The sequence below is a fragment of the Coloeus monedula genome (assembly GCF_965178545.1).
Source record: "Coloeus monedula genome assembly, chromosome: 27".
NCBI classification, from domain to species: Eukaryota; Metazoa; Chordata; class Aves; order Passeriformes; family Corvidae; genus Coloeus; species Coloeus monedula.
Genome location: NC_138807.1, coordinates 2,501,250 through 2,518,255, shown reverse-complemented (window position 1 = coordinate 2,518,255; position 17,006 = coordinate 2,501,250). Strand labels below are relative to the sequence as shown.

Below are 17,006 nucleotides of genomic sequence, written 5' to 3'. Positions count from 1 at the left end.
AAAAAAATTCTATTTTAGGGAAGCCACAGGAGTTCCTTACACACATGGTTGTATCCAGCTTGTGAAGCCTTAGTTACCAGAGTCCATCTGCACAAAACTGGGGTTATATTTTGACATTTGCTTCTGGAAGTGGCTTTGACCTTTTAATTAGGATTCTCATTTCTAGGGCCTGTCCAGAGTTACAAGTGCAAAGGCTCCCTCAAATCATTTCCCTTGCCTTGTGCTGCAGAAATGTCATTTCTGTAGAGCTATCAGGGGAAATTCTGTAGCAAAGGGCAGGGACAGGTAACAAAGCAGAGCACTGGGGGCAGGGGAAGGAAGCGAAGAAGGAAACCACTGATTGTTGATGACAGAAAGTGGCTGGATTATCTCATTTTCAAGACATGGAAAGACATGATCTGAGTCAAATGGCAGCATTTTCCATCAGTATCTCAGCTTTCCTATTTTCAGAAGGAAACACATTTTCCCCTTGTATAACCAGTTCATGCACTTGGGATCAGCCAGGCCTGCAAACGTTCTCATTCTAAGAAATTTGTACACAGCCCTTTGGATACCTGGTTAAATATCTCAGGACAGACAGACAGGCAAGAATTTCTGAGGTCTGTCATCCTTCCATTGCCTTAAAGGGGCTTATAAACAGGAGGGAGAAGAAATTTTAATAGGTGGAGTCAGTGACAGGACATGGGAGAATGACTTCCCAGTGCCAGAGGGCAGGGCTGAATGGGATATTGGGAAGGAATTGCTCCCTGGGAGGGTGGGCAGGCCCTGGCACAGGGTGCCCAGAGCAGCTGGGGCTGCCCCTGGATCCCTGGCAGTGCCCAAGGCCAGGCTGGACATTGGGGCTTGGAGCAGCCTGGCACAGTGGGAGATGGAACTAAGCAATATTTAAGGTCCTTTCCAACCCAAACCAGTCCAGGATCCTGTACTACAGCTATGAGACACATTATTTTACAATGAAAAAGCTCTTCTTTTCAGATGACAAAAAGTTAACCCCGAATCTAGAAGTCACACGGAAGACTAAGCCAAGAAAACCAAATCATTCCAGTTACAGCATGGAGAAGGAAAACCAGCCAACAACAGTAGCCAGGACACTTGGGATGGAACACACAGAGCCTGGAGCTGAGCATTGCCTTGGCCACATTTTAACAACTCGCTGCTGCCACACGAGCACCCCAAACATCAGAGAACAGATCTGGGGCTGTTTCCTCCAGTCTCCTGGGCTGGGACAGCCCAAACCCTACAGAAAACAGCAGCATCCATAAACAATCTCCCAGGAATGTCAGGTAATTTTTCTGCTAAATCTTGGCCTAGAAACCAGGGAAGCAACCGAACTAAAACCTGCTCCTGCCTCTCAGTGCACAAATAAAAGAGAGTGTGTTCTCTCCTCTTTTCTCTGTGCACTGAAAGGAAGGCACAAGCAGGGAGGAGAACTTCTCTTTCTTCTCATTTCTTATCTGCCAAGTGTAAGAATAACCCCGGACAGCAGCTCATCCATAAACATCCCCCAGAAACGTTCACGTTTCACTCCATGCAGAATTATCCCAGCAGAGCTCCCCTGGGCTGATCCAGCTCTCCCAATAAACTGTGTTCCTGCAGAGTCAGAATTTGCTTTATCAACATAAGCACATTATACTGGAAAACTGAATTCAGGCTTATTCTGCCATAACCATTTCCTGGGAGGAAGTTCCATTCCCCACTGCTGGGGCTGGGCACTGGCACTGTGAGCAGAGCACATGAGAGACCCCTTGTCCTACAGGCCTTTGTGGAAACACCCCCATAAGTGACAAAAATTGCCTAATTAACAGATTCTTTTGTCATGGGTTAAAAAGTAAAAAAGTCAATTTAAAAAATAATAATAATAATAAATCACAATTGACATCTACAACTACAGATCAGCTGATTTAAGTAACTTTGCACAACCTCACGTGGGAACTCCAGGCAGAAGGGGCCTTTGAGCTTAGTTTGTGACGTTAACTAGGAATAATGAAATCCAAACCAGTTCCACATCTACTGCTGCTGAACTTCCCATGCTGAAACACTTCCCAAGCTCACTTTGCTCTCTAACACACTTTGGCTGAGCAGAGAAGCTCCCAAGGTCTCAGTCAAGTCTTGCAAACAAAATCCAGTAAGATCTCATGCATTTCTTTCAAAGCAGAGCTGGCTGTGGAAGATTGAGGGAAGCAGGGAAACAGATCTGAAGGGAATACAGAGCAGCTTCCCTTTTCTTAGAGAAATTTCCGGCCCCATTTCATCATTAGGGTTGTATGATTTAATCAGAAAAGACACTGAGCAGCAGCAGGCATCACATCTGTGTTCAGGTTACAGCCCTGATGGGGAGTCTGAGGCAACCAAAAGGCAAATGGAATAGAAATCCCCCAGATCCTCACCCAGCTCCAGCCTCTGCCATGGACCTTCTAAACCCCCCAAATCCCTGCTCCAGCCTCTGCCATGGGCCTTCTAAACCCCCCAGATTCCTGATCCTGCTCCAGCCAACCTCTGCCATCAGCCTTCCAAACCTCCCAGTTCCCTGGCCCTGCTCCAGCCTCTGCCACCAGCATCCCAAGCAGATGCAGTGGTTCAGGTGAGCCACACAGCAGAGCTCGGAGCAGCAGCTTTAACCCGGATCCCTCACAGCCCAGGGGAGGAACACTGAATCCAGCAGCTCGGGAGGATGGATGGTGATTCCTGATGGCTCTGCTGCAGCACCAGCAGCCTGACCAACCTCACCCTGCTCAGCCAACAGCCAACCCTGCACCCCCAAAAGGTACCCTGAAGCTTCTCCAATTCAACCATGGCTTTGAGTTTGGGTTTTTTGGCTCAGTTCAGGTGTTTTACATTATTTTTCCCAGCTGCAGTGCCCATGACTCAGGTTGCAGGCAGGCTGTGCTTGTGAGTCGTGCTGGACTGTGACACCCACAGGGCTTTGGCAGTGGCACCTCCTGGGGAAGAGCCTCCCACAGACTCCATCAATCCTGGAATCCCACGTGCAGAAGCCTTTTGGCCGAGGCTCAAGCAGCCTCTGTGTTCTGTTCCCAGTCACAAGATGATGGCACCACGGTGCTCTCTGTCACAAAGAGCAGCTCCATTCACCCTCCTCGTGCTCCAGGCTGCTCTCCCTCCCTCCTCCCTGCGCTGGAGGGGATGGAGCACACTACGTGCTGGTCCTGGCCTGGATGTACTTTCCAATGTTCCTGTATTTATGTCATCTGAGAGGCCCTTGGAATCTTCTGAGCCACATAAATGGAAGCTTTTCACAATCACCCTTATCTCTTTAATGTGGAAAGTATTTAAAGTAAAGAGTTACAGTCTGCAGTAATTTTTGAGACTGCCCAAAGCTCTTCTCAACAAGTTTTAAACAAACCCAACCTAAACACACATTGAGTTGTTGCAGCCAACCCTCTCCAGCTGAACTTTCAGAGTTCTGGTCTTCAACCTAAACGCTGAATTTTAAATTGAAACGTGAGTTCCCAGAGAAAGTTCAATCGTTTTTGCCAAGATATTTCATTGGAAAAAGTAACAGAAAGAAAGCAGACACTTTCTCAAAAGTCACTTCAAAGAGAATCCGACATTCTATGGAAAACAGTGGAGCACAGTTCCAGCCAGCAGGACTCAACAGCTCCATAGTTCTGATTCTTACAACAGGTTTCTTCATCCACATGTTCCTACACCTCTGAGCACAGGAGTTTGGAGCCAGCAACACCCCCACTGCTGTAACTCTGAGCACACCAGTGCCCCCAGCACACACAGCTCCTGTCCCACAAACACAGGGCTGCGTCCTCCTACAGACACCAACTCCTGTCACCCTTCAGGCCATGGAGGTAGGACCACAGAGCAAATTTTAAGAGTTCAATCTTTTCCTTCACCTCCTCATAAAAAAGACCTTCTGTATCTTGCAGATACAAGAAGCCCTAATATGTGATTTAAAAGCCAAATAAGACACTGCCCAAAAGCTCCTTCCAAATATCTATGTTGAAGCAATCATTATCCTTTTCTATAATCACACTCTTTTGTTTGTTAACCCAAATTTAAAAATCACAAATATGAGCAGAACTCAGGTGCTGGGCACTGCCCAGGCTCCCCAGGGAATGGGCCCAGCCCCGAGGCTGCCAGAGCTGCAGGAGCGTTTGGACAGCGCTCTCAGGGATGCCCAGGCTGGGGTTGTTGGGGTGTCTGTGCAGGGCCAGGGGCTGCACTGATGATCCTGGTGGTTCCCTTCCACCTGAGGTTATTCCAGGACTCAGCAGCACTCACAGCTCTTACTCTACCACCGGGGTGAGAAAACTAAAGCAGCCCCAATAGTACACATTATAAATACAGAGACCACGGTGTGCATGACAGGATCAGCAGCAGCCACAGCTCAGTTATCTGTGCACAACTTTGTTCTACAAAGCACCAAATTCCTAATAAAAGCAGCTAAATCAGCCATTTCTACAGAACAGTCTACAACAGCAAGGTCAGGTATAAATTAGAGTTTGCAACATTTTTGCCACAAGCTGGCTGTTGGAAAGGTTTGTAACTCCCCCTGAACACAAAGCCCTCCACTCCTCCTCCAGGTGTGGCTGCTTTGGTTACATCAATTTTTCAAGTTAACATCCCTTAACTTACTTAAATGGCAAGATTTTGATTAATTCTGTGTTCCAGTACCATATCCCAGACTCCTGGGTGTGTTTGTACAGGACAGTTATCCCTCAGTGCTACAATCCATAGTCTAAAGTGAATCTATAACCTAAAGGAACAGTTTTAAATATTCTGATTTCCATTCTCAAATGCAAAGAACTTGTTCAGTTAAATTGGGCAGCCAGCACTGCCTGGAGCAAGAAACACCACCCCAGAGCCCTTCCAAATTTGCATCTTTTTTTTATTTGGGTTCTTCTTATGAAACTGTGCTTAGCCTTGAGGTAAGCCTAAGTTGGAGCTTGGGGGTGAACACCGTATTTTTCTAAATTTCATCTCACCACATGTCAAGTTAGGCCTCATCCAGGCTGGACAGGGCTTGGAGCAACCTGGGATAGTGGAAGGTGTCCCTGCCCATGGCAGGGGGTGCAACTGGATGAATTTATGGTCCTTCCAACCCATATCTGGGATTTCATGATCCTATGAAAGTGGGATCTTTGTGAGCTCTGATCGTCTACACAGTAAAAAGGCAGCCCAAAAAGCCTGCAGACCTGAGCAACAAACAAATGGTTTTAAAACCTGGATAAGTTCTTGCAAGAAAAAAAGGAACTACAGCTCAGGCCCCCTCAATCTTTCACTCTCCCAGCACCACACACAAACCTTTACAACCCCTTACCTCCTGTTCATAGGAACATTTCTGGGCATAGCCCAGACTAAACTGTCCCACACCAAAGCAACCCCTGCCCTTTCAGAGACAGTTCTGACACACCAGACCACGCTTCCTCCCCCAAAAACAGGCCAGGTGACCAAAGCAGCTCTTCAGAAGTGTGAAAAGCAGCTGTGGTCACACAGGGGCAGAGCAGGAGGGACAGATCTCCTACAGCTTTCCCCTGCCCAGCAGATGTGTGAAAACCAAAGCTGAAACAAATTGGTTACAAATAAATCAATGGCAACACTTGTATACCTTTTAATGACCCTGTCTAGATACATTTCCAGCTCTCCAATGTAACACCAGCTCCTCCCAAGTCCCGAGCACGGACACCACTCATGGATTAACAGAAGTCATTTGGATTTGCCAAATTCTGATCTCCATACGACCCGTTTAACTCGCAAAACAAAAGAGGTCAGTCCCACCAGCCCCTGGGTTTAAACAACAGCTTGGTTGCCTGCAGTGGCAGCTCTCTCTCCCCAGGCAGCAGTCCATAAATCCAAAGGAGAGGATGTTACAGCTGCAGACAAGATGGTTAGCAGAGATCAAAAAGATGGATTAGGAAAAGCCAATCAATCTTGCAGAAGGCTGGTGGGACAAGTGCCTCTTTCAAGCCCCTCGCTTGCCTCCATCTGGGAAGGATGATAAGGGTTTCTCTGGACACCAGGAAAGGCAACGTGAGCCACTGCAGCTGCAGCTTCCCTGGCAGCCAGGAAAGAACCAGCATTCTGCGTGGCACACAGATGCCCTCACAAACCAGGGACTTTAGCCTCTCAGAAGCTTGTGTTCCTCCTCCCACAGGGTTAATTTCACTTAACCCACCTAGAGAGACCCACCAGCACAGTCCCCCTGTCCAGAGCACATCCACAGCCAACACACCTGAACACAGGAGTCACAGGAGTCAGTGAAAAGCCAAAGCCAAAGCACTTCCAGCTGCTGCAGCAGCCAGGAGCTGCTCAATAAAGGGAGGATCTCGGGCTCCATGTCCTGCCAGCTCTGCCTTCCATCACTTTGCATTTTAAGGAGTTTTCCTTGCGTTCAAATGCCAGTTAAACCTTGAGTAAGGGAAAGGGAAAGCCTGCTCCATGCAGTATTCCATACTGGATAGCAAGACTCAGTTTAATATTACCAGATTTTATCCCAAATCAAGACTGTGCCATTTTAGCTTCCATAGCAACAACCAAAGCACAAGTTTTCTTACCAAGAGAGACAAGGACCAAAAGTCTCCTCTAAACCACCCAATTACTGTCATTCCCTTAATCAAGAAAGCACAAGGACATTCACAAGAATACATTTATGTTAGAATGTATAAAAAGAGATGTCCTGCAGAGAACACCTTGTGTCCATACTTTTCCTCCCAGTTTCAGAGAAGTAAAGACAAGGGAAGGAAGAGCTCCCAAGACTGCATTTGGAAGTCCATCTCCCACACAGCAGGAGGCAGCTTCAGTAGTTTCTAAGTTACTGTCACACAAAACCAAATGGAAACCATGGTGGTCACTATGGCCTTCCTTAACGGCTTCATAAGGACATTTAAACAAAAGAAAAGGTTGGCCCAAGATCCAAAATAAACTAACAAAGGAAATAAGCATTGGAAAAGAAGATCCAAACTGCTCTGGATAATCATTTAGCAACAGGGATTGCACTTCCACTGCCGCTACTTCAGCCACAGTAAGACGGGTTTGCCTTTCCACACAGCAATTCCAACTGTTGCTACGGACACTGCACAGATGCAGGAGGGAATGGTTCCCCTGGTACGTGCAAAGGGGCTGTGTAAATCCATTAACATGCAGTCTGCCTGCAGGAGTGTTACAGGCACACAGGACAGTCACGGCAGGATGAGCTTCCCCAGCTAAGCCAGACAAAAGAAGTAATTCTACTATGCAAAAAAAAGCCAGTTAAAAATAATGTTTATGTTTGAATATATTGGGGAATGCAACTACTTTGGTAAAACAGCAATTCACTGGTGTGTCCTTCTGCCCTCCCAGGCGAGTTTTAGGCAGTGACACACCCTGCCCACACCAGGGAAGTTGGAGGCAGTGGGCAGGTGCTGCGGTGATCCCATGTGCACGTGCACAAGAACCCAGGACTGCTTCTTGTGGGACTGAGGGAACTGCTGGGCTTTCACTCCCTGGAGCAGAGGAAGCCAGCCCTGCCACCATTTCACAGACAGTTTAACCCCATCCAGCCACCTGCCCTGTCACCACTTCCCCAAAAGTCACCTCTTGGTTGCACACAGCAAAGGCAGGGGAGGCCTCAGCTAAAACTAAACCCTTGTAGAGTTTTGGCTCAGTTGCCTTCCAACCAGACCAGTCCACAAACACTGTTCCAAGGGTGAGGGCAGCTCAGGCACAAGCGGGCAGAGATGACAAGAGTCATTTCTACCTGCAGTTGTTCCAGCTGCAAACCTGCACCTCCCCAGGAACCACGGCCTGTGCTAGCAGGGGAACACCCCACCTGTGCAGGTACAGGGGAGCACAAGACACCTCTGATCACCCACACTGCCAGAGACAAACCTTCACATGGAGCCCAAGGGAAGAAATGAACACAGAGTCCCAAAATCCCTGGTGCTGGAAGCAGCCACCGTGTCTTTCTCGAGCCCAGGGTCTTCCCACACCCTCGGTGGGTGCTGGAAGGAAGCTCATGGCACAACCTGAGCCCTGTCTCCTGCAGGGAAAACTGGTGAGACAACAACAGCTTAAAGAACCTCTTTATATTCTGTAAAGACAACTCAGTCTTGGACAGCTCAGAAATTCTGCTCCTATTAAAGACGCATAAATATTCCACATAACAGAAGTCAGCAATGAAACCTTGTACTTGTTCTGAAGCCCACTGGGCTCCTAAAGAAAGGTGCTTTCTTAGGTACAAAAAAACCCCAATAGATACGGGTTTTCCTTCAGAAGCTTCAACTTGTGGAGCAGAGCAGTCGTTCAGTGGAGGTTCTGAACGGCAGACATCAACTTCCAGCCACCAACCATTTCCACGAGCTTTTAAAGACTTTTAAATGACCCTACAATATTACAATGTATTCTTCACAGAACACAGAATTACAAATGACTGTTTGCTGTTGTGAGCAGGGATAGAAGCCAAGGTAAGATCCACAAAGACTCCAAGCCCAGCTCCAGAGGGTCAAGAGGCCACCCTGAGCCAGCACCTGATCTCCCAGGTCTTGTTGCCAACAGATACGGGAACCAGAGGGAACCACCGGCAACCCAGTGGGAATCCAGCTGAGGAATGGAAGAGAAGCCTCAAAAGCTCACAGTTGTTAAAATGTTACAAGTGTCAAAATTAATAATATTGCTGAGCTCCAAGAAGTAAATGACACATTAATGCCAAAACCTCAGGAAACTGCCCTTTACAGTACACAGAAAATAACAAAGAAACAGTATTAAAACCCATCAATTTTTTACTAAGAAACTTATTCAGAACTTTCTGTAATGTTTGGTTTGGCTAAGTTTTCCAATGTTTCATTTATCTTAGATTTTTCATCCAACACTACAAAGTTCTTTCAGCAAATTTTTAGAAAACTCTCATTCACTCATGAAATGAAACAAACCAAAATACTCTGAACAGGAACTTTTTCGTTATTCACAGATCTGCTCTGATCTACGAAACCATCATTTCCTGCTGTAAAATATACTCACCCTCTTCCTATGCTCTAAAAATAGTCCCTACTTTATTTGATAGCTATAGCAGCATGTGGCCAACTTTCCTATTCAGTTTTATTTCTTGTTCCTCTTCAGAGTTAGTTTTGTCTTTAATAATTACCATGAAAGTAAATATGTTCACAATTCCTAACATTAAACTTTCCTCCTTCTGTGGATCCTTCTGTTAGGAAGGAGAAAATAATTAAAGTAAAAATATGTTGAGACACTTTATGATTATCAATCTGTGACAAAAGACACTATAAGGGACAAAAGAAATTCACCCCACCTCTGGTCCTTGTGTTGATCATTATAGTGCAAAACTTTAATCAGACAGTTAAAGGTTAACTCAAAGCAGGAAGAAAAAAAGCAAGTCAATGTGAAAGGGGGAAAAGAAAGAAGGAAGAGTACAAAAGTAGACATATGGATGTCTGGGGAGAAGGGTGATTAAATCCCCCATAAATCTCACATACCAAGAGGTAAGATATTTTGCCTAAATTCCCAGAGGCAACACAATTCAGTCCCGTATCTGAGACTTGAAAGGATAATCATCTCCATATATAATAAGGCTGCCACGAAGGACAAGAGCTGGAGCTGCATGTGGGGGCATGGATTTCCCCTGGCACACTGAAAGCTTTCAGTGCTGTGTCCAACTGGAGCTGATGGGTGAATTTTTAGGTAGATAAATTTGAATTGCCTGAGACGGAACTTTGGCTGGGACAGGAACATTAATCCTCACTCATCTGCTGATGAATGAAAGGGGAAAAACGAGCAATCTTGGACAGCTACTCTGTCTTTCAACAGTTCCCTTTCAGATAAATCAGTTACATTTTAAAAAATAAATACTAGTGGGGCCTTAAGATGCAAGACAAGAGACCAACTTTCACTTTTCTTACAGAAATACTGGGGAAAAAATGTCTGTTAACTGAACTCATGATTTATCTTGTATCCAACGGGTCAGAGCTTGGAACAAAAGGAGTCTGAGAACTGAACAAGCACCGATTGTCACTCAGGGCAAGTTCTACTTCAAAGGGTAAAGCCCAGAAGGAAACTGCTCTTCTGTGCTGCCCACGTGCTGCACAATTAACGCCATAGGGCTCACCTGCCCCCCAAGAGCACATCCCTGAATCCCCCCGGCACTGGGGAAAAGGGCAGAAAAAAATTATGTAACTGTGCCAACTCTGTGATCTGCTGGGCAGTAGAGAAACCCAAGTGCTTTTGAAATGACTGAGTCAGTATTTCCCAGTTTTACGCTGCTCTCTCTCCCCACTCCAGGTGGTTTTACAACCGGGGAGGGCAGGCCGAGAGAGAGGTGCTGAGAAATCGGAACTGTGCTGAGTTTTCAAACCTTTCCCTCACCAGAGAAGCTTCTCTAAGTGATTAGTCATCCTCACAAGCATTTCCCAACAAGCTGCATCAACACCAGCGGGGGGAAAACCCCCCGAACTCAGCCTCGGCTGCCGAATTTCTGGGCGATTACTCAGGGGGTGAGGAGGTTTTTGCCTGGCAAAGGCAGAGCAACAGTTTCCTCCTCTGCCTCCTTTGTAGGGCCGCCTGCCCCGGGCAGGCCCTGACTCACATTTCACAGAGCGGGGCGGGGGGGCCGCCTCTGAAAACACTGCAACATTTTTTTCCAGCCCAGATATTTCCAGCGATCCCGTTCCCAGAGCCGCCCCACACACAGCTCCACAGGCAGCAAGGCTCCCACCCGCAGGGAGGATCAGGGGGGCTTCACCTTCCCCCTCCAGCACGGCCTGATCCTAGGGAAAAGCCGGGAGCACGTGCAAAACGTGTTTTCCATCAGCTCATCCCACAGGAGAGCAGTGGGGTATGGAATAAGGACGGGATGGATCTGTGGCCGAGGGCAGGATGCACAGGACCACCCTCAGCAGCAGGGCAGCTCCAGCCCCAAGGGAACAATTTAGCTCCTATTTAGGTCCTTCTCAAATTCATCTACAGCACCATTCTATGGCACCCAATGCTCCCACACCTGCCTCGCTGCCTGGGAAGTCAAAGCCAGGCATCGCAGAAGCTCTTCCCGGGAAAGCTGAGTGACACGCATAAAAAAAAAAAAAAGAGGATTAAACTCTCTCAGACAGGGTTTGTTATTCATCTCCACCGTTGATCTTTAATTCCAAAGGTGACAATCCCCACGGGGCTGTGATTTTCATTAACACTCCCTGTCCTTGAGGTCTCCCTGCACAGCACATTCCTTTGGTGACAGAATGGTATCAGCTCGATCACGACAGTAGAGAGAGAGAAAAAAAACCAAAACCCACACTCTGCACCCTCCCACCTGAACAAAATCCAGTAGTAAGAAGCTTGTATCCCATTACTCCCAGTAGCAGTCACACACACCTCCAGGTGCAGGGTGATGCTCTGACAACACTCAATTAGAAAATGAGAATTTTCTTGCCATCACAGCTGAGTGGAAAGTCAGCAGCAACGAGGAGGAACACAGACAAATAAATTAATTTTTCAAGCCAGACTTCTCATCACAGGCGCTTATTTGGAGGTTTAAGCTCCAGCAGCTCAGGGCAGAGGCACCTCACCCTGTAAAGATGTGCACAGAGGCACAACCAGGACTGTCCCCTCCTGGGACAGAGTCCAAGTCTGGAAGAAGAGAATAAAATTGGTAGATGACAAAAAATGGTGTTACCATGTGGTAACTAGGGCAGAAGAAAAATTCTTGGCTGTGAAGGTGGGGAGGCCCTGGCACAAGGTGCCCAGAGCAGCTGTGGCTTCCCCATCCCTGGAAGTGTCCAAGGCCAGGTTGGACGGGGCTTGGAGCAGCCTGAGATAGTGGAAGGGGGTGGGACTGGATGGGCTTTAAGGTCCCTTCCAAGCCAAACCATTCCATGATTCCGTGATCCTATACCCGGAGCACAACCCTACTGGGATGCCCAGGGGCTGCAGGGGGAGTTCCCAGGTGCTGTCACAACTCAAGCCCCTGGCCCGTACAAGTCAAAGGGGGAGAGGGGAACACAACCCACAACAACCTGACACACATGGATGCTTGCAGCCACCTTCCATGGGAATGCCACCCAGCAGGGGACAGAGCAACACAGGCAGATGTCGAATTCTGAAAGTGGAAAGGACTGGCACCCTACTGAACAGTGACAGGCAGCAAGTCCTCACAGGCAGTGGGGTGAAGGACACGGGGCCACAACAGCCCTGCACAAGCAGGCCCTCCCTCAGCACCTGGCTGTGCCTCCTGTCCCCGCTCAGCCCTGACACCGTGATCACTCTGCCAACCCCAGCAGTGCAAGCCTTGAGGAGAGGAGATGAAAGAAGCAGTGTCCTGTCTTTGACAGACTGCAAACAGGCTTTTCCACATTCAACAACTCTTACACTGCAATAGGGTGCAGTCCAGCAAACATCGATTTGGGGGACAGTTATTGGCCTCAGCAGCTCTGAACTTCCTGTTGCTTCAGTTCACTGTGCAAGCAATCCCTCTCTGGTGCCACAGATACATCAGCAGAACCCTGCCAGACCAGACTGTAGGGCTGATCCACCCCACAACACTCCCACCCCTTTCTCCCTCCTGCACACACAACAGCCTGCGACTCTTAAGCAGGAATTTGTCAGGAGTTCAAAGTACAACCTGAGACACCTCACAGATCAGGCAGAGCTTATTGTGGTAAAATGAAAAACCTCCGCATTTAAACCTAATCCATATTCAAATTTAACTATAGTAAAAGAGACAAGACACTGAACCATTTTAAGAAAAATTCTAGGGGAAAAAAACCTAAGTATCTGCAAGTCTTAAAACTACACAAGGGGACTTCAACCCTTGTACCCTTCAGATCTAAGTAATGAGTACCAAGTTATGCTCAGCAATACTTGAAGTATGACTGAAAATGCCATCCTCCACCAGCAGTAGCCTGTTTAAGACCAGTTAGATCCATTAACTCCAGTCTCTCACCCAAATACTTCCTTTATCCAGGCCTGTATCTTTCCTAGTATCAAAATTAAAATTTTAACACCGTATCCCTAGTCTCTTGACTACCTGGCACGGGCAAAAAGTGGGGCAGGTACGTGGGAGCCGAGGAGTTAACCAGCACACAAAAGAGCACACTCACTTCAGCTCTGATTAAGCGGGGCAGTCACAAAAACAGAGGTCAACATCAGAAAATATTTTGTGAGTCATGAGGAGAGATTACTCACCATGCACTATTCAACTTACTCATCACAGTGTGGCACGGCCAGCACGGCTCACCACGGCTTCATTAGGGCACCGTGGCCTTTCCTTTGAGGCGGCGGAAGGCGGGGGAAGGAGCCGCACTTTCAGTTTTGTGTGGAAGCCAGTGGGAGGCTGGAGCTGCACCACCGCCGCCGCTCTCTCTCCTCCCACGGCCCTAATTAGACTCGGAGGGAAATACATGTTTCACATCAGCCTCCCCGGCTCTTTTAGCATCCCAACAAGCATCGGGTTGTCAGCCGGGCTATTATCCGGACTCAGCAGTCTGGAGAGACCCCACTTTTCCTATTATACACGAAATAAGCAGCAGCGCAGCAATAAAGAGCCACGGTATTAATTCAGGCGTCCATTAATAGGAGAGACCAGCCTTCTACGCAGCAACACCGACGCCGCTAATTTAAGATGTAGTAAGAGCATAAAAATAGCCAGGTTACTCAAGGCAGGGTTACATCACACCACGGAGCCCGGGCACGCAGCAGGTTCACACTACAGAGCCTCGGATGTTGGGAAAGATGACTCCATGCCACTGCTGCTGCTCTCACCAAAAATAACCAGCCAGGACCGTGAGCTTCCCTTCCCCTTTCCCTCCAGCTCTCCTCGGAAAACACATCTCACAGCGTACAACAGGAAGCAACCAGAACGCCGCTAAATAAAACTCCTTGAAGCGTGGTGTGCTTCTTTTTCCCCCTGCCCTCAGCTATCCCACCTTGCTTCCTCGGAACCACGAGCGGTGAAACTAAGAAATGTTCTGCTTACGTCAAGGCGAGCCGAGCTCTCCCGGCAGCTCGGGGCCGCGCCAGCGCGGGGAAAGCGCGGCTGCAGTTCAGCAGAGCACGATGTCAGCAGGCCAAGCGCTGCCACGGACACAGGGATTTGTTTGCAGAGCCCCAGGGTTCAGCCGGAGCCGCGGCCAGCGCCGGGGCGTGCGTGTGTGCGGGCACGCCGTGGCCGCTGCCGCGCTCCGCTGCCCGGAGCTGCGGGGCGCGATGCTGCTCGGCCCCAGGTGAAACGTCCACTCGGGAATGACTGTGGAGAAGCTGGCAATGCCAAGCGGACCGTTTAATGGCAGGATGTTTGGGGTTTGTGGTATTTCTCAGCACAGGGGGATCACACCCCCACCACTCCCACCCTCATCCGCAGCATTTCTGATTAACTGAGAAATTCTATTTATTCTGCCATTTTCAAAAACAGCTGCTCAAGTTTTCCCAAAGCAACTAAATCCTTACTTCCCATGCTGCAAAACACACGTTTCACCCCTAAAATAAAGGGCGGGGGGGGGTCGGTTTTTCGGTTTTTAAGCCTGTAGGAATCTTTGTGAACAGACGTAAAACCATCCCTCCCTCCCAGATTAATCCCTATCCCGCGTAATCTTTAACCTCCGCTTCACACAACCCGCTCGGGGAGCGGGGTGGAGGCGGGGGGGGACACGAGTTAATATTTGGCGAGGAAAACCGAACCCGGTCATCGCTTGTACTTTCAGTTTCTGACAATTTGAGCAGAGCGCGCGCCCGCCAACACTGACAGAGCTGCCCAAACAGGAAAGGCTGCGTTTAACCAGTGTGTGCTGGGAGACACGCTGGGAACCGCACGCCAGCCTGCATGGAGGATGTTTTGGAAAGGCACGGCTAGAGCAGCAGCCCCGAAAGGCAGGCGGCAGATAGGAGCAGGCAGCAGTCTCCCCCTGCCACGAGCGATATATTCCTAATCGCTCACACACAAGCGATTGCCAAAGCGAGCAACAACATCAGCAGTATCAGCTGCCCCAGCCTGTTCGTCCCAGCGTGTTCTCGCCGGGAAGCGGCTCACGTACAACAGCACAGCCTGGAACGCAGGAATAATCAACAGTGCCTGCGCCAAGTAAACATATAGAGAGAGGTTTTGCCTTTGCAAATTGTGCTCCGAGGGGCTACGCGCAGTTAGGGAGAGAAATTGTTCAAGGGTTGATAGGAAGCCTACACACATCCAAAAATACCCTTCCCGGAGCCTTTCGCCTCTCGTGGGATTGTCACTAATTTGAACATGGACATTGTTATCAAGGTCACACATCGCTCGCCCGGGCTCGGGAGAAAGTCAGGCAAGTTAAGGAAAAACGCCGCTCGGTAGCTAAGCAAGGACAAGTGACATTTTATTTGGAAGCACGAGGATTGCGGCTGGCTTGAATTCTGCTCGGGATAAATAAAAGGGGAGCTCCAAGGGCACGGCTGGAGGGGAACTGGCAGCAGCCCCACGACACCAGCGCTGCCTCCAGACCCACAACTGCCGCTGGCCACCGTTTATTCCCACTCGGCGGCTGGTCCTGGGGGTCCCCACGACCACCCGAGGCCATCCATAATTTAAGAGCTATTCCCCCATCCAGAATCCCTGGATTCCACCCCGCTCGCAGCAGCAGCACCGGTTATTAACCGGTTACACGAGCCCAGCGCGAGGAAAACACGAAAACTTTTCATTAACCAGTCCTCCTCCTCCCCGCCCTTCGGTTTAGTCAACCAATTATAAAATGAAATAGGGGATTTGACTTCCAAGCGAGCAGCAGCGGCACCCGGGGCCGGGGCTCTGGGGGGGTTCCCGCACGGGGGGCGATCATCCCGATGGATCCCGGGAAGGGCCGGCGCTGGGGGATCGCCCGGCGGGTGCCAGGGCCAGGGCAGGGCCGGGGGCGCTGACAGGGCGCGGGGCAGGTGCGGGGCCGGGCCATACTCACGTAGACGGGCAGCGGCCAGGGGTACACGGCGGGCTCGGCTCCCACGGGCGACTTCAGCCGCAGCTCCAGCCTCTCGCCCATGTCGGCAGCTGGAGGACGAGGCGGCGGCGGCCCCGCACCATGCTAGAGGGGCCGGCCGGGGCGGGGTGCGGCGGCCGGGCCGGGCCGGGGGCGTGGGCGCGGTGCGGCGGGCGGGGGGCGGCGGGAGCGGCGGGGAGGGGCGGCCGGTGCCGGGGGGGCGGCGGGTCCCGTCCCTCCCTCTATTGTCGTTGGCGGCTCGCGGGGCTCTCGGGCGCCGCCGCCATCTTGGGCCGGCGTGAGGCGAAGCACAATGAGGCGCCGGGGCCGGGCCGAGCCGGGCCCGAGCGACGCGACAGACGCGGGGAGGGGGCGGGCGGGGAGAGGGGCGGGCGCGGCCCCGCGGTCCCTCCCCCCTTCCCTTCCCTCCCCTCCCTCCCCCCTGTCCTCAGCTGCCCCCGCGCCGCGCGCGCGCTCCCGCGGCCCCCTCGCGCGCGCGCGCCCGCAACCCCCTTCCCCCGGCGGCGCGCGCGGGATGCGGGCGGGGGTCGCGCGCGGAGGGGGGGGGCGGGTGGGGGAGCGAGCGGCGCGCGCGGGACGGGGGCGCGCGGGGACGGGGACCCCGGGACACGGGGCGGTGTGACACGGGGGTGACACGGCGGTGACACACGGCACAGGACATGGCACAGGATGGGCTGCGGTGTCACAGGCTGTGACAGGGATGAGGGTGGCACATGGGAGAAGGACAGGCTGCGGTGTGACACTTGTGTGACAAGGGCGAGGGTGGCACATGGGCACAAGAGCAGGACAGGCTGTGGTGTGACACATGCGTGTGACAGGGCCAGGGTGGCACATGGCACATGGGAGCAGTGTCACATGCATTTGATGGGGCGAAGGTGGCACATGGACACAGGAAGGGACCGGCCACATTGTCACACAGGCGTGACAAGGCAAGGGTGACACATGGTGCATGGGAGCAGGAAGGGCTGTGGTGTGACATGTGTGACAGGGCAAGGGTGGCACATGGGAGCAGAGCAGGTTGTGGCATGATGTGTGACAAGGCTGAAGTTGGTACATGGGCACAGGAGCGGGATGGGCCACGTTGTCACATGTGTGATGGGG

The 17,006-nt window shown here is 50.7% G+C and overlaps 1 protein-coding gene across 9 annotated transcripts in view; it reads right to left on the bottom strand.

The window, feature by feature from the left end:
• DOT1L (DOT1 like histone lysine methyltransferase) overlaps positions 1-16,190 on the bottom strand; it is a 76,382-nt gene extending 60,192 nt beyond the window's left edge. For 8 of the 9 annotated variants that reach the window (XR_014227123.1, XR_014227124.1, XR_014227125.1 and 5 more), the window contains exon 1: positions 15,867-16,190. Coding sequence is in view for 3 of the 9 variants with exons in the window: in XM_082297949.1 (XP_082154075.1) it covers positions 15,867-15,947 (81 nt within the window). In the remaining 6 variants the exon portion in view is untranslated. Of the gene's footprint in view, positions 1-13,150; positions 13,399-15,866 lie in introns of those variants that run through there. The other variant, XR_014227128.1, reaches the window with a different exon arrangement.
• Between the last annotated feature and the right edge of the window lie 816 nt (positions 16,191-17,006).